The 27,307-nt window shown below is 38.6% G+C and overlaps 3 protein-coding genes across 4 annotated transcripts; 2 read left to right on the top strand and 1 right to left on the bottom strand.

Moving 5' to 3' along the window:
* Positions 1 to 1,089: 1,089 nt before the first annotated feature.
* On the top strand, positions 1,090 to 4,954 carry zgc:175280 (cationic amino acid transporter 2 family protein). The gene is made up of 11 exons (XM_053331084.1): positions 1,090 to 1,459; positions 1,560 to 1,715; positions 1,913 to 2,096; positions 2,255 to 2,388; positions 2,480 to 2,702; positions 2,959 to 3,095; positions 3,188 to 3,290; positions 4,000 to 4,028; positions 4,222 to 4,388; positions 4,598 to 4,706; positions 4,812 to 4,954. The coding sequence occupies exons 1-11, from the start codon at positions 1,090 to 1,092 to the stop codon at positions 4,952 to 4,954; spliced, it is 1,755 nt and encodes a 584-aa protein (XP_053187059.1).
* A 2,216-nt stretch (positions 4,955 to 7,170) lies between these two features.
* Positions 7,171 to 14,548, top strand: kif20a (kinesin family member 20A). 2 transcript variants are annotated; one of them, XM_053331535.1, is made up of 19 exons: positions 7,171 to 7,341; positions 7,685 to 7,810; positions 7,894 to 8,013; positions 8,319 to 8,457; positions 8,549 to 8,724; positions 9,130 to 9,229; positions 9,567 to 9,779; positions 10,147 to 10,258; positions 10,349 to 10,423; positions 10,550 to 10,693; positions 10,782 to 10,950; positions 11,095 to 11,247; positions 11,481 to 11,620; positions 12,036 to 12,138; positions 12,276 to 12,474; positions 12,561 to 12,652; positions 12,758 to 12,895; positions 13,386 to 13,406; positions 13,537 to 13,664. In XM_053331535.1, exons 1-18 carry the CDS (start codon positions 7,174 to 7,176, stop codon positions 13,392 to 13,394), a joined length of 2,376 nt encoding a protein of 791 aa, XP_053187510.1. In that variant the 5' UTR covers positions 7,171 to 7,173; the 3' UTR covers positions 13,395 to 13,406; positions 13,537 to 13,664. The 2 variants fall into 2 exon arrangements, with proteins under 2 accessions (XP_053187510.1, XP_053187509.1); XM_053331534.1 differs by lacking the exon at positions 13,386 to 13,406 and having other exon boundaries at positions 13,537 to 14,548.
* A 142-nt stretch (positions 14,549 to 14,690) lies between these two features.
* On the bottom strand, positions 14,691 to 20,332 carry cdc23 (CDC23 (cell division cycle 23, yeast, homolog)). Its single transcript, XM_053331537.1, has 16 exons — positions 20,220 to 20,332; positions 19,637 to 19,709; positions 18,567 to 18,704; positions 18,411 to 18,453; positions 18,206 to 18,311; positions 17,984 to 18,116; positions 17,596 to 17,773; positions 17,403 to 17,500; positions 17,050 to 17,131; positions 16,449 to 16,602; positions 16,179 to 16,298; positions 16,015 to 16,090; positions 15,869 to 15,930; positions 15,623 to 15,701; positions 15,103 to 15,222; positions 14,691 to 15,008 (listed from the first exon to the last, which is right to left on the bottom strand). The coding sequence occupies exons 1-16, from the start codon at positions 20,330 to 20,332 to the stop codon at positions 14,856 to 14,858; spliced, it is 1,728 nt and encodes a 575-aa protein (XP_053187512.1). The 3' UTR covers positions 14,691 to 14,855.
* Between the last annotated feature and the right edge of the window lie 6,975 nt (positions 20,333 to 27,307).

Below are 27,307 nucleotides of genomic sequence, written 5' to 3'. Positions count from 1 at the left end.
ACGTCTGAAATGTAACATAATGTGTAAAAAATGTCGACCTGTGAAGAGTCCACAGTGAATGGATTTATCCTCACAGATAGTGTGGTCTGAGACACATCAAAACACAGTCACACACACGGCAGCGTTCAGCTAAAAAGGTAAGGATGTCTTTCTTACTGTTTTAAGTATACTAGATGAGATGACATTTTATTAATTAGCATCAGTCAATTAAGAATGTCTTTTACATAATATCTAATGTAAAAGGAAAGGTTATCTGATTCTTTATTTAGTCAGTGATGAATCATCAATAAATCATGTAAACAGTAAGATAAGACTTTTGTCTTGTTTTACTAACACAGAACTTTAAATAGCTCACCAATAACAAAATAACTGATGACAAGAAATAATCATTGTGTCTGACAACGACAAGTAAAAACTTCTTATAAAAAATAAATAAACAGTATTTATATCTATACAGTTTGTAGTAATGAATAATACTGTGCAGGAACTGTACTTTGTCATGAGGTTAATTTACAGTATGCATTTGTGTGTGCTTATGCTTGTAGATTATTGAATGTGATATAAAGGTGATCTTGTTTATTTCATATTAATTGATATGGTCAAAGACCATGTACTGCACAACACAAACAGAAAAGCCACGTGGTCGTGTTATGGAAAATATGATAAAACATTCTCCTGTGTGTCTCTCCTGTGTGACATTTTTGCAGTAATTTGTTAGTGTATAAATTGTATCTGTGGTTAACACCAATAGCTGCTGCCAGATTGTTGTAAAGAAAATTGCGCTTGCCACAACACACTAGTAGAAGATTACGCAACATCTTACTGCACATATTTAAGAACCTAAACTTCTTCAAGAAATAGAGATAGGATAAGTTAAGTGTCTCTCTTTTGAACAGAAAATGTTTAGTTGTTTAGTAAGTAAGTTGTTAAAGGAATTAAAATCACAAGCTCTGCTTTGTTCACACCATGCTTTTTGGTTTGTCTTTTGAAAGTCTTAAATGTAATGCTTTGCCTGTATCAATGCATAATTATCCCATTGTGTATCTCAGGTCATCTTTACACTGAATACAAAATGTCTTGATTAATAGGATGTCTGGTGTACAGATACTGCTTTTCCTGCAGAGCCTGACACGCAGGAAACCTCTGGAGCCTGAAGGAGAGGTGTCAAACTTTCGACGATGCCTGACCACACTTGACTTGGTGGCTCTGGGGGTTGGCAGCACACTAGGGGCCGGTGTGTATGTGCTGTCAGGAGAAGTGGCCAGAACAGTGGCTGGACCGAGTATCATAATCTCCTTCCTGATAGCCGCAGTGGCCTCTGTCTTTGCGGGACTGTGCTATGCTGAATTTGGAGCTCGTGTTCCCAAAACTGGCTCAGCCTATCTCTACAGCTATGTGACTGTGGGAGAGATATGGGCTTTTATCACTGGCTGGAACTTGTTGCTGTCTTATGTTATAGGTAAAGAGCCTTAAATCTTGAATAAATAGATTTGCTTTATTATGGTTGCTTATTCTATTTTTGTGAATGTTGTGTCTCCTGCTTGTACTTTGTTTTTAAGGGACATCAAGTGTAGCCAGAGCATGGAGTGGGACCTTTGATGACCTCATTGGAAATGTCATTGCCAAGTCTCTGGGGAAACAGGCTGCCATGGATTTACCTGGATTAGCTCCCTACCCAGACTTCTTTGCAGCTGGACTAATAATGCTTTTGGCAGGCGAGTTTCATAATCTAAACCTCTGTGGCTTGTTTCCAAATGTAAAACTGTATGACTGCCATTCATTTGTTTAAAGACATGAATGAAAAAGGACACAATTAGTAGGTGATTATTTGCAATTACATTGTTGATGCTCATTGAATAACAAGTCTCTGCTGTATTTAGGATCAATTTTATATTTTCTGTTTCCTTTCTAGGAATCCTTGCATTCGGCGTTAAAGAGTCTGCCATTGTAAACAAGGTTTTTACAGCAGTTAACGTCATAGTGTTGCTGTTTGTTATCCTCTCTGGCTTCATAAAGGGAGACATTGACAACTGGTACATTGGTGAAGATTTTCTCCTAAATGCATATGAGTATGGACTCCTATTTTTCAAGACACCGTACTTTTGAGAAAAACAAACATGGTTCCACACAAACAAAGTCACATTTTAAAATGATAGATTGAAGCATTCTGTCTATTTAAATGTGGGTAGTCATCATCAATCAGGTTGTCAATTACTACTGAATGACTGAGCAATGACATGTCTATTCTTTGCAGAAACTACACCTCAATAAATGAAACTATCAGATATGGCAGTGGGGGATTTTTCCCTTTTGGTTTTGAGGGGACAATAGCAGGAGCAGCTACTTGCTTTTATGCATTTGTTGGATTTGACTGCATCGCCACAACAGGTAAATGAATGTACTCAGATACAGTACCACGCAAGACTATAATATTATTATATAAAACAAAATACTTTAAATCAAATGTGTTGTTCTTTAGGAGAAGAGGTTCAGAACCCTCAGAAGTCGATCCCTCTTGGCATCGTGGCATCCCTCCTCATCTGCTTCCTGGCTTATTTTGGTGTATCTGCTGCCTTGACTCTGATGATGCCGTACTATTTGCTCAGTGCTAACAGCCCACTGCCTGTGGCCTTTACATACATTGGCTGGGGCCCTGCAAAGTATGCAGTGGCTGTGGGATCCCTCTGTGCACTGTCAACAAGGTATGACACACAATGTGCTATTTATAAACCAAACTCCATAAATCAAAAGCAAGATTAGCTTGTTTTGCTTTAACTTAATTTCATTTTCAGTTTGAAGGGTAGTTCATTTGTATTTTAAGCGTATTAGCAGAAAATTTCCACAGTACACTACAAACTTTTACAATCAGCATTACAGAATAAAACAGAAGCAAATAACAATACCATGAATCACTAAATGGTCATTGATGGATTCATTTGAGATTTGTTTCCTCCGCAGCCTGCTAGGCTCAATGTTCCCGATGCCCCGTGTGCTCTTCGCTATGGCCAGGGATGGACTTCTCTTCAGACCTCTCAGTAAAATGAGTGACAGACAAAGTCCTGTCATAGCTACACTGGCTTCAGGGGTTGTAGCAGGTAAAATGTGTTTTTTGAATGATTTACTGAAATAATTGTAAGAAGAAAGGATTTAAGTTTATAATAATTAATCTTTGCTTATGACTTTGCAGCTATCATGGCGTTATTGTTTGACCTGAAGGCACTGGTTGACATGATGTCCATTGGAACGCTATTTGCCTACACACTTGTTGCAATATGTATTCTCATATTAAGGTATTCATCGTGTCATGTATTTGTCAAACATAACAAAAATCACTTTACAAATGCTTTAAAAATCAATCATTTATTTGCCTTTTGGATTAATGAGACATTTTTGATCTGGGTAAAACTATTCAAATGTTTTAATTGTTCATTTATAGACTTGCACATATAATGTATGCATTATCTAAAAAGATTGATCATGCTTATACAATACTACTAGCAAGTGTGTGAAATCTGAGAAAATAATCCCCAAAGAAATTCCTAAATGAAACTGAATGTAATGATATTAGACAGCAGAGCAAGAAACAACGATCTGCATTAACAGAATTTAAAGATTCTAGAACTAAAGAATTAAACCGGAAGTTTCTCTCTGTATTGGTAAGCTGTTGTGAAACTGTACTGGTTAATGAGCTAAAGGTACACTCTGATCCACTGTCATTAACATCTGTCTGTGACAGTTTCTACATTAAGGATGTAATTTGTGTTCCATTTCAATGCCCTCAGTGGCTGATTAAGGATCATTAAATAAGATGAGCTTGATGTAATGTGTGTTGGAAGTATTAATAGCACATCAACTACAGGCAAGGATTTAAATAAATTGAACCATGACCAAAAAAAAGAAACAAGACAGTTTAAGGTACATCTGTATCAGTATACAAAAATAAAAGAATGTTAATCGTTACATATACGTACATGTATTTATACCTCCTCACTTTAACAGGTACCAAACAGATCTCAGTGAGGATTCAAGTTTGAGCAAACCAGAACCATTTACAGTGAGTGGACTATTATGTCCTCCTTCACAAGCCACCACACGGACATCACAAAATACGTCTGCATTAGCTGTTTTTATTAGTAAGTGATCTTCACATCATCCTTATTGTTTTGTATATAGATGATTTCTATTGTCAATAATTACTGGAACTTACAATGTTCTCCTCAGTCTTTCTGGCCATTATCCTAAGCATATTCATATCCAGGGCTATGGACTCCCTGCAGGCCCTGGATTGGTGGAGTCTGCTCTGTGTATCTGTGACCATACTGATGCTGGTCCTCATTATCCTGATTATCTGCAGACAACCACAGAGTACAACAAAAGCTGCTTTCATGGTACGCCACAATCTTAAGAACGTTTTTTCTTTTCTTTTTTTGGGAGAACAATACAGACATAGTTCCATAATTATTTCAGTCAGTGAAGAGACAAAAAGAAAGTATTAACTTTGATTACTGTGTGTTGTGTTGGTGTGTTAGAAATGCAAATTGTGTCATTTTTATTGATTTGATGTTCATCTGTTATACTTTTTTTTTTGCTCTTCCAGGTTCCATTTGTGCCGTTGCTTCCTATATTCAGCACCTTTGTCAATGTCTATTTAATGGTTCAACTTGGATCAGACACATGGATCCGCTATGCTGTGTGGATGGCAGTAGGTATGTGAACAATATCACTATACATTTCAAATTCTCATTAAAATAGTATGCAAAAATTACATAATCTAAGCATTAACACAAATGATGTGACTTTTCTTTAAACAGGTTTAATAATCTACTTCGGCTATGGTGTTCATCACAGTGTGCAGAAACAAAGACTTCAAAATTTACACAACCACGTCAGCATTCACAGCATCACCACCACTATGGAGCAAAACTTTGAACCTGGACAAGATTTTGATGGCTAGATGATGTGACAAGATTGATTTATGGATATAAACATTCAGCAAGCAATACAAACTTGGCCAGTATGCATAAATCTCCCAATGAATTCAGAAAGTTAAAAAAACCCCAAAGACTATTGTTTCACCCATTGTTTTTGCTGACTATGAAATTGTATGTCAAGCAAAGATTTTATTTTTAGATCGTTTTCACCATGATAAATTGCAGTGAACCACACACGCATACACAGATCGCACTGACTTTAGACTTACATTTTCTAGCTGTATCCCTGCAGGAGACTTCAGGCTAATTTGTGATTTAAATTGATTATTTCAGTTACTGCCATGAATCAAAAAATGAATTATTTCCACTAAATTACATTATTCTCAGAACAAAGTCCATCTCATTATTTGATAATGGTCATATTACTATGTGAAATATTTTACAAAGAATATGGTATATTTCCAAATCAAGTACCTCAATAGACAGGTTTTGTTTAAAAGCCAAAAGACATTTGTCTTGGAGGTAAATGCTGCAATAAAATTATATTTCTCTCAATATGTAATTAATATACTATATTTAGTCAAAGAATTGTTTTTGGTAAATTTCCCTACCTTTCATTTTAAATGAACACAGACAGCCCACTGCATGCCAACTCCCAGTGTATGGTCTGTCTGCTGTGTTATTAAACAGTGTTTCATATATTTGCATCACTTTCTATTAACAAATGTAGCAATTGTGTTATATGCACATGAAATAAATTGAAATTTTCAGTTTTAAGTCCCACAAGTCAATCTTTCCTGCCTCCAGACTCCCTTTCAGCATACATACATAAACACAGAGAGAGAGCGAAAGAGAGAGACCATATTACATCAAAATAATGAGGACGAATTGTAAGAATAGACAGTCTACTCTCATTCTCATTTACCAGATAATCCCCGTTCATCCCCTCTCTCTCTCCCTCTCTTTCTTTCTCTCTCTCTTTCTTTCTTTCTTCCTTCCTTTCTTTCCTTCCTGTATGACTGAAATCCATTGTGAGAACCTTGTTAACTCCATGGATGTATTACAGGAACAAGTTAATGAAAAAACAAGTCTGCCCATGCCCGCATGTTTTTAAATTTACGTGGTAGGGTAGGAACCCAAGAAAGCCGTCTTTTTTGTTTAAGGAGAACAGTTTACGTAGAACACCATATGAGGTCAAGGCAGCCAAGCCAATAATATGGCAGAAGGCGGAGAGTTTTAGCCAATCAGTGACTCTCTCTGCAGGGGAAGCGCATTGTTCAAAAACTAAACGGGTAAAAACACAGTCAGCTGGAGCTCGACTCAGAGAGAGCACCGAAACCGAGCAGGGAGCTGTAGGTTAGTGTCAGCCAGTAAAGTTAAGTGCTTGAGCTCTGGCATCTTTATATAGTTTACATAAATACATTTAGATACGTCACCAGGCGCACGTCGCACGTTGGGAAATCGAGGTAAGTTATATTAGCGTTTTGTTGAAGGAACACTCCTTCCTCCGCTTGCATGTTAAACAACGTTAAGCATGCTAAGCATGGTAAAAAAAAAAAAAAGCTTGCAACTGTTGTTATTCAGATGAGCTAATATGAATGAAGTATCTTTGGCTTGGGAACATTTGATTAAAGAACAGTTAAGCATTGTGCAGATTAATCAATGATTCTCTAGTTTCAGTCAAACCTGACCTCTGGCCAAATCGTGATCAAACTGCACAATACCCTACATACATAAAATATACAGTAAAATTGTTATGGGCAGTTTCTTACAGAGCTGGCGAAATATCTTGTGTGTAGCCATAGACTGTATATAAGAAAGTGTGTAACCGCAATAATGGCGGCGCCGCAAGATGGCGGAGTCGATTCGTCTATAATGACACTTTAATCCTTCTGCTCCAGTACTAAACCTGTTAGGACAGGTGATAGCCCGGGAAATAATGTTCCTGTTTGACTACACTAGCAAGTGCTATTTGGTTTTTAAGGGCAAAGTATACGTCATGTAGTTTGTATGTTTTCTTTTGACACACCCTGATTTTTGCTGTGAGTGAGCTGCTGCAAAGTTAATTCAATACAGCAAATTATCAGTTTCAGTTGAAACAAACCTTTTTGTCTGACATGTTAGAATGATTTTGCATCCTGGTGCTTATCTGCAAAAATACATTGCAAGGTGACTTTACATGCATCTCCTTTGTTGTAATTACTTCATACTTACCATGAACACTTCATTGCGACAGGTGAACATGGCACTGTCTTTGTCCTCCCCTTGTGGATGCGCCTCTGATGAGGAGGAGGAGATGGCTGTGTTTGAGTCCACAGCAGCAGAGCATGGAAGCCTGGGCAGACCACGTCTACCTGAGATCTCTGTCATTTCTCCAGGACTGGACACTCGACCATCTATGGTGGAATCAGTAAGAGTTGATAGGAGTATGCTGTGTAAGCTGTGATGAATGCAGTCTGTGGAGTTTTCATTGTAAACAAACCCAGCTTGTTTACATTAATCGTCTCTAACCAAAAGGCATAGTGTGTGTCCTCATCTTCAAGACCAAACAAAATACACTCACCGGCCATTTCTTGACACCTGTGCAGTCTAATGCAATCCAATACAACAGCTTTGCTAAAAAATTCTACCTAGAAAGATTACACATTTAAATTTTTTGTTGGCATTTTTAGAAAGGTGATATGATGTGTTTGGTCTTTAAACTGTTAAAAAAGATCCAATGTTTCTCCAATGTTTTTAATGAATATTTTCAGAAACTGGCAGTGAAACCTGCAGTGGTGAGACAAGGAAGTGGTGGTGAGAGTAACTCTGAGAAGGTGATGGTTTATCTGCGCATTCGACCATTTACTAAGGCGGAAGGCGAAACGGGAGAAGAACAGGTCAGACTTTGATCATAACATTTGAGCCATCACCATTCCCTCTGTTTTTTATACTGTGTGTTAAAAGTTAACACATCTTGTAGGGTTGTGTGGCTGTCCAAGATGAAGAGACCCTTATGCTCAAAGCTCCAAAGGACTCTCAGAATATGAGGGCTGCAGAGAGGGGTGTCACTCAGAGCATACACAAGTTTAGCTTCTCAAAGGTAAGAGAGCAACACATGTTTACCTTCAGGCAATGTAATTGTTGGTGCTGATTTTACTAATTTAAAAAAATAAAATAAAAAAGACTAATTTTGCCAGTGAACTTGATGGAGATGAACGATTTCCCAAAGACGTTTATTTCTTCTTTTTTTTAAATCGACATAACATATATTTTGGTAAATACTGTATGTAGTCTCTGTTCTAAGATTATAATGAATGTCAGTAGTAGACAAGGAGGTCTAATGCTGTGAAATCCCTACCTAAAGATACTTTTAATTAAAAGAGCTACATTACCCCTCTGTATTAGATCTGTGGACCAGAGACAACTCAGCAGCAGTTTTATGAGTCCACAATGAAGAAGATGGTCAAAGATGTGCTTCAAGGAGAAAACAGACTCCTCTACACTTATGGTGTCACCAATTCTGGAAAGACATACACCATTCAAGGTAAGATTTTTTAGTTTTGATATGTTTGCATCTCTGTTGGTGAAGTGCCTAAAACGTGAACCTTTTTTAAACACTTAACTTTGACTTGCAGGGACTGGTCAAGAAGCTGGCCTCCTGCCTCGGGCTTTAGCGTCTCTGTTCAGAAAACTGCAGGGTCGTCTCTATACTGCCATGAACTTGAAGCCTGTCATGTATCAGGATGTAAGACATTTGCAGCCCAGTGAGGTCAGGGTGGAGGAAATCCGCAGAAACTCTCTGCTTAAAGAGGTAAACAGAACCTTCTCCAAAGGTTTAATGTACTTTTGTATATTTCTGTCTCACACTCCTGGCCTGATCTCTCACTGCTGAGTGTCACTTTCGATAACTCATTCTGAACTCAGGCATAAACAAGGATTCCATCATGTTCAATGGGTTAAAACCTGAGCTCAGTTTTGTTTATGTTTTAAACCTGAAAAATATCCAGCTAGAATTGACTGAGAGTCAAACCAACTAGACATGTGTTGGATATTTTTTTGAGATTTCTGAATCTATCACACAAGGCTTAATGTAAACATTTTAAATATCAGGTTCAGGGTGACCACAGAGAAACTTCCCCCTTTTAATACAATAAGCAAAACACCATTCCGAGTTCTTTACAGATATACACTGATGAACTCCTCTGGTATGTTACAGGATGAGAACCAGACTTCTCGTCGAGGTGGCACTACTACAATCTGGGATAGCGGCATTGGAGGACTCTCCTCCACTAGTAACATTGCTGCCCAGCTGGAAGGTAAGGAGGACAGTTTGAGTGTTGCAGTTGCAGAGTGTTATATGCTTAATTTCTTACACATCAGATAGACAACAGGGTCAGTTTATATCCAGTTAAATTCATACTCATATGACTGAACCCAGCCCCACAAAGTGTTTTGGTGAGTCTAAAATATGTCTGATTATGATACTATTTATGGTTTCCATTGCAAGGCATATTAGTGAGAATTGGTTCCTGAAAAACAAAAATGTTCAGTCCTCCTCCTTAATCCTTAAAAATGTATTACATCGAGGGATATCACTTTGAATATATTGACAGACATGTATGAGCAGATTTTGATTCCCAACTCTCCCTGCAGACAGTGACAGTATTTGTCTGGAGCCTGACAGCCTTTCACACAGTGGAGGTGACGACCTGGAGGAAGGGGTACAGTTTTCTATCTGGGTGTCCTTCTATGAGATCTACAACGAGTTCCTGTACGACCTGCTTGATGCTGCGCCCTCCATGCAGCCCAGAAAAAGGGCCACACTGCGGCTGAGTGACGACAAGCATGGCAACCCCTATGTGAAGGGTAACATTGTCTCATTCATAGAAATAAAATGTATAATATATTAAACACTGTAATTAAAATAGTTTGAGCCCCCTGAAGGTCAATGCCACTTTACAGTGCATTTAACAGGAAATTACGTTTAAAAACTGTAAATTACTTCTTTTATTCCCCCACTTTCTGCACTTTGCTGCGTTCTTTTCACACTCCATCTGAGTCCAACACCACATTATAAGTAACACTTATAATAGATTATGAAAATATTTAACAATATCTTTGCTTTGTTATAATTTAACATCTTTTAAATATCAATACAGTAAAACATAAAACATGTGTTGCTGCTTTTTTTTTTATATTGATGGAATACAATTTTTATCTACTTCCTCTTCAGACCTCAACTGGATCCAGGTCCGCAGTGCTGAGGAAGCTTGGAGAATTCTGAGAGCTGGACGTCGTAACCAGAGCTTTGCTAGCACCCATCTCAACCACAACTCCAGCCGCAGGTAGTAGCACATTAAAGTCTTTCGGACTATTTTGACATTTGTCTCACTCGCACATTGCATCTCTGATCATAAAATGTATCATCCTCTCAGCCACAGCATTTTCTCCATCCGTGTCCTGCACGTCCGTCCAGAGGTCAATTCAGACCAGACGATGCACATCAGCGAGTAAGTTTAATCACTTTTTACCTACGCAGATTTCCCCGAATCACAGTTTTGGTTTATTTTGAGCATTTCTACCCTTCATGTTTGTAAAAAGTGATAAAACAATGTCTCATACTGTCTCCTCTGTAGACTGACTGTGTGCGATCTGGCGGGGTCTGAACGCTGTAAAGAGCAGCGTAATGGTGAAAGGATGAAGGAGGCTAACAACATCAACACCTCCCTCTTAACACTTGGACGCTGTATTGCTGCTCTGAGGCAAAACCAGAACAACAAGTATGTGTTAGATCATAACTTTTTATTTTTGTTGGAATGAGCTGTTTTGAGAAAAAGAGCTACATTATGAACATTGTGGATGTCACAGGTCACGACCCCCTCAAGTGGTACCCTTCAGGGACAGTAAACTGACCCGGGTACTGCAGGGTTTCTTCTGTGGCCGAGGAACCTCCAGCATGGTGGTCAACATCAGTCCATGTGCCTCCATCTATGACGAGACTCTCCAAGCCCTCAAATTCTCAGCCATTGCTACCCAGGTGAGAAATTATATATATATATATATATATATATATATAAACAACAACTTTGTTTTAGAGTGACTTTGAGATTTAGTCTCAAAGTCACTCTAAAACAAAGATCAAAGAAAATAATGAGAAAAAAAATCCCTTGTATCGTTTCAGCTTGTCCATGGCCCGTCCACAAAAACCAGAGTGGCCTACATCCTGTCTCTCCTGCGTGAGCCAACAGCCAATGGTAATGACAGCACTGTGATGGAAGAGGATGAGGATGACAGTGATGTTGAAGACGGAGATATCACACTGTTAAATACTGAGGTAACATCCTCTGCTATTGTATGTGATAGCAAAATATTTACTTTTCTTCCACAACCACTTTAATACATTTTCTTTACCATGTAAAACATGTTATATGTAATGAACAATCTTAAAATGTTGCCATTTAGTCTTAAAGATGAACTAAATCCAGGCAGTGAGCATTGAAGGCACCACATTGTCTTAAAAACAGACATTCGTCCAGTGTTTCTAACAACTTACTGTACTTTATTAAGGCTCTGCTGCAGGCCATCGATGTCCTCAAGAGAGAGGTACAGCGCCAGCGGGAAGAGAAAGAAGCTCTTGAGGCAAATGTTCGAGAGCAGGTGGTCTCTGAGATGATGGAGGTCATCTCTGGAATGCAAGATGGTTTCCGGTATGTGTTGTTGACGTATAATAAAAGCATAACTAGAAATGATTTAGACTCAAAACCAAGTTCCCTCAATTAATTAAAATACCCAATAGGAGTGCCCTTGTGGTCGAGTGGTTAGAGTGCATTCCATGTCATTTGCAGCATTGAATCAGGCCAGTGACCTATGCTGCAGATCATTCCCCTCTCTTCATGTTTCCTGTTGGCATCTCTGCCAGTTATTATATAAATAAAGGCAAAAAAGCACTAAAACTAATCTTTAAAAAAAAACAAAAATTTTACCCAGCAAATATTTTTCAGTCTTTTTCTTCATCAAAAAGAAAAGACCACTGTATGGGAAGTTAGGGTTAACATTAAAATGTAAAATGCTGAACTTTGAAATGAATGCATACTAATTGGGGGGTGTCTCGTTGCCCTGCAGTGAGACTTTGGAGACAGAGAAGGGTCTAATTGAAGAGAGGTGTGAGGAAAAGATGACTAGCCTGCAGAAACATTTGAAGATATTCTACAGCCAAGAGCTAAAGGTGAGAACTGAATAATCAGCTTTAACATGCGAGATACAAAACATATTCATAGTGCAGCTACATTATGTGGATCTATATTTGTATACCTTTCTGTATGTCACATTTGAGTGTGTGTGCCATGAATTCTTCCTTTTTAGGAGCGTGATGAGGAGATTGAAGCTTTGGCCGCTTTGCTCGATAAAAATAAAATAGCTGAATCGGCCCCCGCATCAGTGCCACAGGGAGACCTTGAGGAGCCTAGACGTTCTCGGCGCCTCACCACTCAGAAGAAAATGGAACTTACACTGCGCAATGAGCTTGACCAGTGCCGCACCGAGCTGCTCACCAAGACACAAGGTACAGTCTGACTGAAAGACTGCTCTGATTATGTGTTGTTAAGACTTTTCTAGTAGTTGACTGTCTTGTTGTGCTTGTCCATACAGAGATGACAAAGCTACAGATGCAGCTTGAAGTCCCAGGTTCAACAGGCTCTCTTACCAATGCTGCTGATCGTAAGCTGGAGGAGGGTCAGCGGGTCAGTAACTGCTATACTATATCAAAGACAGCATTGATTTCGTTTCATGTGGGGCTCTCAACCCTCAGAAGGCTAAAATTCAGATTTTTTTTTTTTTGCCAACAGAATCTTCGTCAGCTGCGTCTGGATTTGCAGAGGCTCGGGGGTGACCTGCAGTCTGGTGAACGTGCCTGCTGTCGCAACACAGGAGGGGAAAGGCTGCGCCAGGCATTAACCGCTGCAGATGAGACACTGGTCAAACAGGTACATGTATTATCATGTCGTAATTTATATTTTTCATTAACTGAGCTTTTTCTGTAAACCATGTTGAAAACGTTCAGCCAAGCCAATTGATATAAATATCATGGCATGGTAAAGTAGTTAAATTACATCTCCCATAATGGTCTTCCTATTTGACATGATGATTTTCAGTTGGAAAAAAGATCAGTATCCAAAAACTGCAGAGATAAAGTAACACAAAAAAAATGCTGAACCAAATCCAGATCCTACACACTATGATCCTCTGAACCTTTGCATGTAAACTATCACTTAGGGCAGAGTTGTGACTGTAATTATACCTCTGCTCAGTCTGATGCTGACTATAAATGCTCTGGCCTTAGAGAAGCAGTAATTATTAGTTATTTTGAAGAAGCATCTGTTAAAAGTGCAATTCTTAATTTTACTATGTTCTTCTTCTCTTCCTCTACTTTTCACTAACAATCTTAATGCACAACCACTTTTAAAACTAAACCAGGCTTTATAACATCTGCACCAGGTGATAACTGCTAGAGCATGTTTGGGTTGCTCCCCCCCCCCTTACTTTTCTCTACTTCTCAACCTCCCACCATCACCTTCACTTCCCCCTCTGTGGTCTTGTCTAACCCTGTTGGCTGACTTCTTCTTAGGACCAGATCCTGATGGAGCTCCAGAATGGCCTGACCCTGATCAAAGCAGACTTAAGGCGAAAAGCTGAGACCCTGGCTCAGATGCAGCCTGACCAGCCCCAGCTGCCCCCCTCGGGCTTCGCCGCCTCCACCGCACCGGGTTCATGCAAGAAGAGGGGCTGCGCGGCTGCCGCACCAAGTGACACTGAAAACCGGCCTCCGCAAAAAAGGCCCCTTTTCCAGTCTCTGTTCCCCACACGCACACCAACACGTAAATACAACTGCACTGTTACTGAGGCAAACATTACCCCTTACTCACGGATCTTGCGGTCTCGTCAGCAATCTCCACCTCCCAGTCCGGTGTCCACCCCTCGTAGTCTCCGGGGGAAATACTGAGAACTCTTAAGAGCTTCAGAGCAAGTGTGTAATTGCTCATAACTTTATAGTATTTTCATACTTTTTTAATATATATATATTTTCACTATTTGCAGTGGAGTTGTCTCACTGTCATGCCAAATACAGTTATAATGCCAGTAAAATAGTTGCGCTTTAAATGAGGTTACAATGTATAAATAAGGCAATTAAGGTGATATTGAGCTTTAAGGCAAATAGTTCTTGGACTAGATAAGATTGTGTAATCAACCTTCTCTGCAACTCCTGTATGCCTTTATGTACACTTCTGTTTTCTACAATAAAAAATGTTTTTTGTAGTTGAAATAGTGCAAGAAAAATGCTTTTCACTGTACCAGTAACATTTTAATATACTGCAATGTTTCCATGTATTGTACAACTTGAATCAAAAATACTAAAAGTCTTTGCATAGCTGGTATGCTTTATTTTAACTATTTACATATATACAGTGCGTAAGCATGGTGTGTTTGTGTGTGGGTGTGTATGTGTATATATGTAAATAGTTCAAGGTGTCCTTTCTTTGCACTGGCTCCGTTCTCCTAAGGATCATTTTTTTTTGTGTTTTCTTACTGTTGACCCAACAAAGTTATACAAAAACTGCATGTGTATTAAAAACTATTCACAAACCTCTGAGACTAGATGAATCCAATGCTGTATGTAAATCAGGCTAACTGTACCCAGCATTTATAGTAAGAGCTTTGATTGTTTTTGCATTTATAGTATAAAACTCTTATCCTGGACAAAAACAAATCAGGATTGCAAGGTTTATAAACCAATGCGATTTTAATGTCACTACTGACTCTGTATATGTCAACAAATAAATCCTTCCAATATGCTCTTATGGCAAAGTCTATCAAGCCCCCAAGCGTTTTTAAGCCACAATACACACAAATTGTCCATTTTAAGGCCAGTGAAGAGGAGGGTGAGTGTCAGGGTGTGAAGGAGATTAGGTTCAGCGGAGACACCCTCCTCACAGGAGTGTTGTTGTTGGAGAGAGGAGCAAACAGATCTGCTGATGGTGTCTCAATCTGATCTCTGACCTGTGAGATCTGCCTCAAAAGAGCTTTTCCCTCTTCACGAGCCTAAAAAAAACAAATAACACCATCACCAAAATGTTAATGTGTTTCTACTACAGCGACTAGAACAGACTGGATCAGATTATATAGTGGCACTTACGTCATTGTAGTCGCAGCAGCGCTGAGCACAGAGAGACGCCTCATCATACAGTTTGTTCTTGAAATAGTACTGACCCAGGTACCGCAGGGCTGTGCTCACCTCAGCGTGCTCCAGTTGTTCCTGTGGTGAAAAGCTTTTATTAGATTTAGATTTCTTCCAAATGCAAACACAAAATCGCCTCATGGGAATAAATATAATGCTATAAAAGCATTCACTCTACTGGAAAAGAGAATATTATAGAGGTGATGCTGGTGATAACGCCTGGCTCACAGTCTGTATGCAGAAAACTCAGAAAACCCCTTCCTTACAGACTTTGTGTACAGCAGTCCTGAAATGTTGATAAGAGGAAAGGTCTTCCCTTAAAGTATTGGCACACACTTGGAAGCACACTTGTCTAAAATATCATTGTATGCTGTAGCTTTCCTCTCACTAGAAAGCAGGTGATGAGCAAAAACAATAAAGACTGATATTCCAAACTAAAAGTACAAAAAAATATGACGATATGTATTCGAACACTTACCCCGCAGGAGAAAATGTCTTGGATGTAAAGCATGTAACACTGAGCAGCATCATCAGACTCATTCAGCTGTTCATGGAGCCTGTCAAAGACGTAAGTATTCACATTTAGCTCTATTTTTTTTAAATGATTAACACAATTATGAGAGACTACAGAGAAACAAGCTGCACACCAAAGCTTCATTCTATCCTCCAAAGGAAACATGACCTTAACTTTTTTTTCCCTCGGGATACAGTGATGAACACTTACTTTGCCAGTTTGAGTAGAGCCATTTTTTCTACATCTCCAACAGAGTACGCCCTCCAGTAACACTGGAAAAAAAAGAAAATCTGTCAAGGAAACCTCAATGAATCTAGTAAACAAACCAGGAAACAGACATTATGTAACATGCGTACCTTCTTGGCTTCAACTTGCTGTGATAGTTTTTCGTAGCTCTCACCCAGTGCCACCAACATGCGGGAGTCATTGGGCCTAGAAGATTACATCATAGTGCATCCATTGGGTTTATGAACATCTCATATTGTAATATCCAGACCTTGTAATTAGTCATAGTCCATACCTGAGCTGGTGAGCCTTTCGATAATAGTACAAACAGTAAAAAGGCATTTTGAGGATCTCATACGTCTGGCCTAAACCATACCAGGCACGGTAGTCCCGCTTGTTCACTTCAATGGCATGCCTGCATGAAGGGGAAACAGTAGTGATACAGCTGATGTGACTCTCCCACACTGTTGTAAAAGTTCAAGCAATAAATTAAAGGCTCCATCATTAAAAGTCTTTAAACAAGACGTTACAATATCCACTATGTGCTCTACTTCTTCAGGCTGACCTGTACGCTTGGATAGCAGCTGAGGTGTTTTTCATTTCCATGTATTCATGGCCCATGAGAGTCCAGGCACCAAGACAGCGAGGGTTCAGTTTGAGGGCCCGCTGAAAGTAAAGAGCTGCCTTCTCATGCTGAGAGCGTAAACTGTAGTAGTTACCTGTGGGAGACACACAACTTATTACAGAGACATGTGACCTACTAGCACTGGCGCACCAGTTATCCAAAAGCCTGAACATGATAAATAGTTGAATTTTCATTGAATATTTATGTATATTTTTAAAATTATTCTTTTAGTATATAAAACTCCAAATGTCCATCACAATTTAGCAGAATTCAAAATTATATTTTGTGTGCCAGCTGACAAATAATTTACCATTGAAAACAGAGAAAACATAGCAACTATTAGCACTTGATGATGTAACCACTCATCATGCTTTGTACTTTGATAGAATACATGCAATTAATTGTCATTGTTATATACATTTTCTGGATTTATCAACTGATTTATCAACTCAATCAATGGAAAAATTGTGCTGGAGAATGTTGCTTCTGTACTCTCGTAAACGGTAGCATTTGTGTTGATCAGATAGGCTCAAGTGCTTACCGATAACACAGCACGTCTCCACTCGGTACTTGTCAATCTCCACCAGGTTATGGGCCAAGTAGCTCAATTCTGGCTTCATGCTCTGTGGAAGTATCAAGCGTCATCATCAATATAATGGACTAAAAAGAAAGTTTTAGAGAAAGAAAGCTTTTTCACAAGAGCATCTATCCTATGCTGGAAAATGCTGTGAACTCCTGATACTTCTGTATACTATCCATACTTTATTTAGTCCATTAATAAGTTTGTGATCAATATTCTTTAGACCTGTAATGTCACTGTGGAGGGGAAACCAGTAAATAAATACTTTTTGAATGCCAATCATTAAGGAATCGTGTTATAAGTGGTGAACTCACTTTGACATAAAGCAGGTTGGAGAAGGTGTCCATGTTGTCAATGCGATAGGGATCCTGGTCCCTCAGCTCATTAAATAGAGCCAAAGCTTGATCAATATCTGAAAGGAATACAGACAGACTATTGTTAAAATTCAACCAACCCCCGACATTCTTCTAAAAGGCAAATGTCTTATTGCAAAGTTCAAATACAAACCTCTAATGTTGTGGTAGGCGACGGCAATCTGTGAGATGATGTAGGTGCTCTTAGAGAATCCGGCCTCAATGAGATTCTGATATTTCTGCAATGCTTCTTTGATCATCTGTAGCTCTGTGTACATGTGGGCCATAAAGAAGTCTTTCATCCAGCAGTCTGCCAGAGACAGTGACTTCAGCTGGGGAGGAAGGACAGAAGACCACAATAGAGGGATAAATTGAATTACCTCAGACAGAGCCTCTTTCTGTTTATTTGCATTGATCAAATGAGAATATTTTGGGGGTTTTTTGTTTCCTGTTTTGTTCTGAGACATAAATGCGGTTTAAAAATCATGCAGCTGTGTTTCTGGGACTGATTGGACAGTTTTCGTAAACAGAAAAGCATCTACCATTTCAATGTTGGTGACAAGGTTACTGAGCTCCAGCCATGCTCCCCAGTGAAGAGGAAGAGCATGAATTGCCTCGACAAACACTTCCACTGCCTCCTTCAGCAGATCTAGCTTCCGTAGAACCACCCCATACCTGTGTTTTCATACACACACAGTTTATGAGCAATTATTCCTCTGCATAATCTGAAGAAAAAAGTGTACACTTTGGAAGAAGGTTCTTACAGGTACAGGGTGAACCCGTCCAACTCTCCTGCAATGTGCTTCTTACTGAGCTCAACCCTCAGTTCTCGCAAAGCCTCATTTCGCACTTGACCCTTCTCCAGAGGACCTGCCGCAACACAGAAAAACACAAGAAGGTTCAGTGTTAAAGGATAAAAAAAAATTACTTTCAGTTCTCTATTACTGGCTTAAACAAATAAGTCCTCACCCAGGCTGTCGACAGTCTCATCGTCTTTCTTTTTTTCACCTGACTGTTGACAAAGAAGGACACCTTCGAAATCAGTCACTGGCATTACGATCAAAGTGGAAGCATTGATTGCAATTACAAAGACTGTCAACATGTCAGGTACCTACAGACCCTTACCAAATAGCGAGAATACATATAGAGGAAATAAGCCTTCTGACTGCAGCAGCCCTTCAGAAAGTAGGCAGCACGATCATACTCTTTCAGGTCAAAGTAGGATTTGGCCAGTGTAAGTGCATCAAGGTCTTGTGCATCTTCCTGTATTTGGAACAGACAATTAAAAAGAAAAGTCATCCCAATCGTCAATATAAAGTAATCTCCATTACTGTAAAACAATCTAATTGAAAAACATAAATGGCTTTCATAAAGTATTTACTTTATGGGCTATGTCAGAAAACAAGAACAAGCCAACTTTCCTTTCTACACAGACAACTGTCAGCAGGGGGCAGTATAAACCTTCTCTTCCTGAGAGAGAGAAAAAGTTGATTTACATTAACTGGCAAACCTTACCTTAGATGCACTAATGATATTTTCTGCAACGTTGCACTTCTTATTGGCTTTTCTTGCTTGTGTGCATTTGACTCTTTAAACTTTTTAATGCTGAATGTGTATTGTAATATTTGAAAAAGGTAATGAAATCAATGACGAATTTATTCTACAAATAAACAAACCTTGATATATATAAAAATGTTAGTATGTATTTTCGTAGTCATGCTGTGTCCTCAGCATGACGCCGTGAAGTCTGAAGAAACATGTCAAGAATGATTGATAATAAACTGGAATAGCTTGAGGTGCCCCAAAAAGGATATCACATTCTCCTCAAAATGTGTACTGAAGATATCGGACCCTCTGTGACAGTAGACTCTTGTGTTCTGGAGTGAACCTTTGTCAGTGTCAAGGCATGAGATTATATATATATATATATATATATATATTCACATCCTGTGTTCAGGGCTCACTAGTGTGGGATCAGGCTCAATTTTGAGGAATACGTATCAAAATAAGCACAACATGAAGAATATTTTAATCTGACTGAGAAAAAAAACGTGTCATTGTATCTTAAATAATATATTTAATCAAGATAAAAATGTACATTTATTCCATATTACTATACAATAAGGAATTCAAGGATTTCTGAACCCTAGAGCCACTTAAAGGGGACATTCTTGGGGGGCTGGGAGTGTACAAACCTCAGTAAAAGGCTGTGATGGGGGTAATTCATCTTTGGGCAGAGGGTCCAAAGCAAATGCCAGTTCAGAAGCCCTATAATGTAAAAACAGAAAGCTTGTGACATAACGGTGCTGTTGATTACAGTCACATAAGTCATTTCTACAACTTGATCCAGTAGCTATATCCCAAAATCAAAAACTAGAAACAAACTACAGATTAAACCAGGTAATAAGGAATAAAAAATATCTTAATTTCACAGATACAAAGGCATGATCTATATACAAATAATAATATAATAGCGAAGATCGATTATTTTAGCTCACGGTGTTTTGGTCCCAAGGCGGACTTTCCAGGAATCCTCTCCATAACATAACAACATAAAAATCAACTTTGTGAATATTTTCCATGCCTAATAATTTAACAGCGGTCTGGACGGGAATATAATACTGACAGGATGTTTAGTGAATTCAAACAACGTAGCGTTAAAATGAGACACTGCTAATGTTGCTAACAGGCTGGTCAATCAGCGTTAATGTTTAATTACTGAGGTAGCACAGCAGAAAGACAAGCACTCAATGGCACATTTATCACAGCCAGTCTCACCATTTCGCACTGTGTAAAAGTCCTCTTTCTTTACAAAGCGAAATCGCCGTTATGAGCTGTTTCTTGATTTGAACCAGGTCCCCAAACTCACTGCAGAGAGCCGCCATTTTCATATTTCACCAAGCAAGCACGCGATTGGTGGAAGTTACAACGCGCTAGTCCCGCCCACCAACTTAACGTCACTTCCTCTTCCTAAAACGAAATACATATTATTTATTTTGATGTGACCTTAATCTATTATTAAACCAGAACATTTGAAGTTTGACTCAAATTCAAAATCCACTTTGTTTTTTGATGAAATGTGTTATTGATCATGTTTCTTCTATAGCAAAATTCCTTATACATAAATCCTACTTGAAATCCTTCCTGCATACACTGAAATGCTGCAAAAACACCAAACTGTGAAAATTAAAGCATGCATGTAATGAATTAGATTTGTCATTAATTAATTATTTATTTATATTGCCATTGCATTTATTGCCCTGTGACTGTTGTTGGAAAAATAATGAATTGATCTCTGTCAATATAGTCAGGAAAACATGTTGTTTGTTATTCTAAATGATCAGTTAATAATTATAAATGATAAATTAAACAACATTACTGAGAATAGGTGATCAAGAACAGTAATTATATTCATACTGATCAGTAAACAATGCACAGTTAAAAATAGTAACTTAGCATATACCTTCTTTGGATATAATATTATGTGTGGTACCCCTTTAGAATAGAAAGAGTGAGCTGCTGATTTGTTTTCCTCACCTGTAATCACATGCTGGATAAAGACTTAACATTATCATGGCTGTTCAGTCTATATTTACCATCTGGAGATCTCCCTTTACTCAGGGCCTACAACTCGTTTAGCTCAGAGCTTACAGTCATTTTACACTCAAAACTTTAGCCCAGGGCTTACCCCAGCTTCAGAGTAAGGTTATTCCTGACTTTTCAAGTTCATACCCAAAGGATATAGTCAGAATAAATGGTCTGAACTGGAACAAAGCAATGAGATGTTAATTTTCCAATCAAATTATTGTGGTGAATAATTGTGACTAGGCTACATAACCAAGTCTTTGTTTTGAGATATTTTTTGAGCTGGTACTACAAACATGCCAGCTCTAATTTCATCATGTCATTATGCAGGTATACGACATTTATACAGGAATAGCATGGCCTCCAGTTTTCAAATGCTTGCTGCTGACCCCACAGTGCAATTTCCCAGGTACTTTATACAGAAATAAAAACCTTTTCCTGTAATCTATTCCTAGCCCTCTCTTTGTTCATCGTATGCTGTTGTTTAATAGTCTGACCACAAATCTGCCTGACAACTCTTTTAAGGATCTAAGAGATATAGTGGGGTTAACCTGACTTTGAGAAAACACTTTCAGCAACCATGCAGCAAAGCAACTTTTCATCTACAATACAACATTTCTGCAGCATCTCATTTACATTCAGAACAGGCACAGAATATAATTTGTGTCATGAAATTTAAATTAATAAAGTTTCCACAAATTCTACTAGATCCTGGATAACAATGATTTTTTACACAATATTATAGAACACACAGTCATTTTTGAGTATTTCTTAACAACCAAACCTTCTGGAGGAAACAAACAAGTCTTGAAAAAATCAGTGTGAGATTATTGATTATCAGTGGGTCTTACCAGGACATAAGGTGTAAATACTTTATGATGCGATGAACCCTGCAGCAGCGGTGCTGTCAATACTATCTGCATTTGCTTGCATGGAAGCTGCAATTACTTATTTAATTAACATCTAACTCAGAACCAAATTTTGAAGGCGAAGACCCTTTCTTCTATCATTACTGCTCGCCCCAGCTTCAATGCTGTAAGAATAACATGGCTCATCATGTTCCTGTCCATCACTATCAGGAGCACCATTGGGTTTTGGATTTCCGTCACACTGCACATAAGTAAGAGAGCAGCTTCTTTTACAATATACATAACATTAATATTCTTTCCTATATATTCATATTAATATATTCTGAAAATGATAAACCTAATTAGAATATAATTATTTTTATTTTTATTAAAATAATGAAGACTGTGATTAATTGAAAGTGGAGTTGTTAACCAAAAGTTCAATCACATCAAGTCAAAAAGACAGAACAGTTGTAAGTTAGAGGAATTTAAATCCACACCGTTCAAAGGTTCAAATGTTTGTAATGAGAATGGCACAATCAATAAATTCAGCACCAGCATGCACCCTTGAAACAGTAGACCAACAGGTGCATGCTGAGCTAGCACCAAAACCCACATGACAGCTGCCAAATGCACTTTGATCATAGAGAAGGCTCATTCTTCAAATATTGTTCAGCCAAGATGTTTCTGTTGTAAGAGTTGGATCGCTTTCATGCACACAGTGACAACAGACAGCACAGAACTGTTTTATTTACACCACAGATCTGGCACAGGCTGAGGTCCACAGTGGCCTCATCCATCAGAAAGGAATAGCAAAAAGAACCCATGTGGCCAATGTTGGATCAAAAAACTCTCACACTCTTCTTTTAATATACATTGGTGTAGGTATCTATCATTGGCTATTCAGTGTATGAGAACACGTGAGCTTGGTAGTATTTGAGAAGAACAAGCATGCAATACAATGCTATTTTCTTAATAAAAAAACTTCCTTGGCATATTCATGAAAGGAAATTGACATATATAGGGACATAATCTTCACTAGACAGGTACATTAGTCTGTGACACATATTAAATCTGGTATTTAATGTGCTTACAGGATCTGTTCTTGAATAAACAGAAAAAAGTTTTTCACTTTAAAAAAGCTATGGGAACTATATTATTTTTTCAGTATTATAGAAACTCAGGTTTTTCAACTGTGTACTCCTAGTCTTAGTCTTATTCAAACAAATACTTATATGCATCCTTGAGGTAAATGTTGGTTAAGCCTCACTTTACCTATTTAAAATTCCTGTTATTATATACATACTGTAGATCCTCCCTTTACCTAAAACCCTGCTTGCTCTACCAATAGATATCAAATTTGGACTTTTACATTTTGGTTAGGTTAAAGCATAGAGATGAGGGATGGGGATGGATGATACGTATTCAATACTCATACTTACTTATTCCTGCCTAGAGGTGGCACTGTCTAACGGGATTCACCTTCAGTAGGCGCATGATAAAATATATCTAGTGTATTACAGAAAAAACATTTTTTTAAAGCTTTTAAACATTGTGTAGAAATTTTGATCATCTGTGACAACATCCTTGAATTTGCTGGACTGTGAAGATCTGCTTGTATTATCAGAATTACTCTACAAACCTGACAGTGAAGTTGACCGTCCACATCCTTCTTTTTATGTCCATGACAGCTACCTCAGGAGCAGTGTGTTTTAGATGTCTTTCTTAATTGCTTGAATTTAGTTGGAACTGAACTGGGACTTTGAAATTAATTGTCTCTGGTACCTCCGGTCTCCTTAAGGAGATATATGGATGGCAGATTTTTTTAAACTATATTCACAGTGGAGGGAGAATAAGTCCTCCAATTAAATTTCACAGGATACTGAGGCTCTGGTTGTTTGGTTTGATATGACACATAAAATCCAGCATGTCAAAAAACAAGACAGCAGAATATAATTTTCCTTCATTTGGATGCAGCTTCTCCCCTCTTGTCGCTGCACTTCCTACTCTCTGTTGGACATCCTCTGTTGGGCATTTTTTCCCTACTTTCTCCACAGAGCAAAAGCCACTTACATAAGAAGACTGACAAAGTAATCAAGTAGCGCCACAGTTTACAAGGCTGAGCACATGGCTCACTGAGCAGGTTGAAAGGGGTGCAGAGACATGCCATATAAGCCACCACTTTCATTCAGCCCTTCCCCACTTTCTTGTTTTCATCTCAGGTCTGTCTTTCTCTCATTCTTTCTCCATCTCTCACACACACATATACATGCACACACATTTTCTTTTCCTCCTTGCCTCTATAATGCTTCACTTAAACATCCCACACACGCATATATCCTGCAGGTATGGGGCAGTGAAGTGCATGACGGAGCTGCTGAGACAGAATTTTGAGACAGCTGTGTAATTGAAAGGGACAAATGCCAAAATGTGCTTGATTGTTTTTTTTAATTATTATTATTTTGTGTGCATATGCTTTCACCTTGGCTGCCAAAGATGTTTGTAAAAAGTCATGTCTTGCAGAATTGTGCAATCTAGTATTTGTCGTTTTGATGTGAAGTCTTTTTAGGCCAAAATGCCCCATTGTCTATGCATGGGAATCTAACAATGACTATAGATTATCTTTAGATTATTACCAAGGCTAACGGTTAAACAAAGAGTACTTTATTAAATTAAAACAAACTTAAAGTGCTAATTAAATATTCACAATATGGAGAGTGGAAATCAGTAGAGTCAGTGATGCATGAGCGTTGGGTGTGTGGAAGTGTTGCAAGGCGCAAAACAAGAAACTAAAACAACACAACCAAACTAACATGAGGGGGGCAGAGGAAGTGATTAGACTGCAGCCAGGACTTCACAACTTATGGGTGTCCAGTCACACTTATCAGTCACCTGCACAACAAGCAAAGATACATGATAATACCAAATTTAACCCAAGATGACATCAGGGGTCCACTGAGCCACCCCGGTACCCGAGAGGTAAATTAAAAGAGCAGGTGTAACAGAGCAATGCAAAAAGGCAGAATGAATTGGCTAAAGCAACATAAAGCAAAACAAACCAAACCATGAAACAACCTAGCCAGGAGCTGGAGGATCTGAGGCTTTTGGAGACAGTGACAGATCTCATCCTATGACAAGAACATCAGGAGCTTTACCCTCCAAACTCTAAATAGGAACCTCAGAATCTGAAAGCACAGACACAATTACAAGTGTGGGAATAATATTTACCTCCTGAGCTATAGAATCGCTTGCATCACTAAGGCTATGATAAAAAGAATCATTCTCGGTATATCTGTCAGAGATCAAAGGTTCAATGAGCTTTATGTGGTTGAGGTTTTATCTGCTGCAAACCAGAAAATGCACACTCCTCCTTTGAAAAGTAGCCTGGATACTCTTACTTTTTCTCTTCTCTCATTTCATATTGGAGCTCTGTATCCAAGTGGCATTAGATGGTGGAGATTTGCCTTAGTTGGTATGGCTTGGGGAGATAGCAAGAAAGAGCCTGAAAATAATATCATCGAAAATGTCTGAGGCTGTAAGAAAAAAAAGGAAAAGAAGAAACATATTTCCGAGCAGCAGTATTTTCCCCTTAAAGCAAAACATTTGTGTACATCTGTTAAGGTTGTGTAAGTAAGTAAACGAGAAAAAGTGGCTCTACAGGCTCAGTCCCCGTGGTTTTGATCTTCAGGGTTCAGTGCAGGACCCTGTGATTGGCCACTGCTGATGCTGTTTAGTTGGACTGAGAACAGCCAACAGTCATGTCTCATCAGGGAAGCCACCACCTGAGCACTGGGCACGGCACCACACCACCTTCACAAACACACTAGTCTGCACTGGATTCTATTTATTGGATTTTTTTTATTATCATCACACTGTGGAAAATGAGAAAGTCTCATATTTTTCTGTTCTCTCTGTTGTCTGTTCTTTGACATAAAGAACATGTTTTGATTGAAGTTATATAGGGAGAGTGGGGAGATAGAAAAAGACAGCGATAGCCTTCTGCAAAAGAAAAAAAAAAGTCAGGCAGAGCAGAGCAGTAACCACATCCTTCACGTCAAGGTGACATGTGATGTGTCCCAGAAACATGTCAGGCCGTGCATAATTGCTGAGACAGATGTGTCATGTCTGTGCACAGAGGGGGAGCGGGGGATATGTTTTGGGTACAGGATTAATTTGCCTTTTGGGACAGGTGCTGAGAGGAGCGGGAGCAGACACAATAACTCTAATGTTACGTGCAAACCTTCCCTCCCCCTCCAGTCAAATCCACAGGACACTGGGAACATGTAACTAACTAATTCAGATGGAAAATCTCTGTCAGCGATATGCTTTTACACCAGTGTTATTATTTCCTGTAATGTGAAACCCTTCTTGCTCTCCTTTGAGCAACATGGATTGTGGCTCTGTACGACATTGAGTTGGTAACACTCATTGTTACCAACTGGTAACAACAAATTATACTTAGTCAGTCTGAGTCTGCCTTGATTTAAACCAGACACTACATCATATTCTAACTGAAACTGAAAAAAACAGTCCCCGGGTTTTATTGAGTACAGGTTTTTAATCATTTTATATCTCTGAGTCCCTTGTCAACTGCAGGAGTTATGGCGCATTAATGAATTTTGATATGTAATAAGCAAGTCAAACATAATTATCAACAGATGTAATTCAGGCCAGTGTTCAGCACTCAGTATGGATGAATATGATGGTTTGTTTCACCCAAGGCTATGTATATATCTCATTTAATATTTAATGATTCATGACTTTATACATGAATTCTGATAGCAATTCTTTTTCCTCCATGAAACCCAGAAGATATATTACTAATTTATAACAGGACTACATGTTCTCTGTTCCTTCCTCCAAGTGGTGCAATGCTGTCAGGTAATGGATGAAAGGGATCAAACGTGTATGTTGCTATTATATCCTTTCAAGCTGTTCGACTCTTGTAAGTTAGCTCCTTTTCAGAACATCAGGTGATCAGTGTGAGAAAACAAAGTGTTCCTTACTGTTGTTACTTCTTGTGCAGACACTGAGGATGACAACACCCAAAATCAATGTAAATGTAATCTGCAAACCATCTTGTCATATGTGGTTATTTGAGACAGCTTAACATCTGAGTTCATACCCATTTTTGGAAACGGCTCCCTTCTAGGCACCCAGAAGTTGAGAAGCACTGAGGTTGAAAGATTTGACCTTTCTAGCCTCAGCAACTGCCACTGCCATGCTGACCCTATAAACCTCACTGACCTGCCCATTGGTCAGTCATCTCAACATTATTTAGACTCACAGAATTGTATTTAAATTTCTGGTTGTAATCTGTTGGTTTCTTTAAAAAAGCCATATACTTCACACACAATAAGAATTCTGCAATAATGCATTACATTTAGTATATTTCCATTTGATGAAAAGTTGCAGGCACAAACAAACATGAAC

This window comes from Scomber japonicus, chromosome 13, assembly GCF_027409825.1.
Source record: "Scomber japonicus isolate fScoJap1 chromosome 13, fScoJap1.pri, whole genome shotgun sequence".
Taxonomy (NCBI): domain Eukaryota; kingdom Metazoa; phylum Chordata; class Actinopteri; order Scombriformes; family Scombridae; genus Scomber; species Scomber japonicus.
The sequence above is the reverse complement of the archived record's forward strand: the minus strand, read 5'-3'. Positions and strand labels throughout refer to the sequence as shown.

Bases quoted from the DNA above. Each gene is read 5' to 3' on its own strand.
- zgc:175280 (XM_053331084.1), top strand. From the start codon at position 1,090: ATGTCTGGTGTACAGATACTGCTTTTCCTGCAGAGCCTGACACGCAGG. The intron at 3,096-3,187 runs GTAAAATGTGTT...ATGACTTTGCAG, and splicing joins GGCTTCAGGGGTTGTAGCAG to CTATCATGGCGTTATTGTTT. The intron at 3,291-3,999 runs GTATTCATCGTG...TCACTTTAACAG, and splicing joins ATATGTATTCTCATATTAAG to GTACCAAACAGATCTCAGTG.
- kif20a (XM_053331534.1), top strand. From the start codon at position 7,174: ATGGCACTGTCTTTGTCCTCCCCTTGTGGATGCGCCTCTGATGAGGAG. The intron at 8,458-8,548 runs GTAAGATTTTTT...TTTGACTTGCAG, and splicing joins AAAGACATACACCATTCAAG to GGACTGGTCAAGAAGCTGGC. The intron at 12,139-12,275 runs GTGAGAACTGAA...CTTCCTTTTTAG, and splicing joins TCTACAGCCAAGAGCTAAAG to GAGCGTGATGAGGAGATTGA.
- cdc23 (XM_053331537.1), bottom strand. From the start codon at position 20,332: ATGAAAATGGCGGCTCTCTGCAGTGAGTTTGGGGACCTGGTTCAAATC. The intron at 18,705-19,636 runs GTTTGTACACTC...TTCCAAATACAG, and splicing joins CATCACAGCCTTTTACTGAG to GAAGATGCACAAGACCTTGA. The intron at 16,091-16,178 runs GTATGGACTATG...GTAATCTTCTAG, and splicing joins CGAAAGGCTCACCAGCTCAG to GCCCAATGACTCCCGCATGT.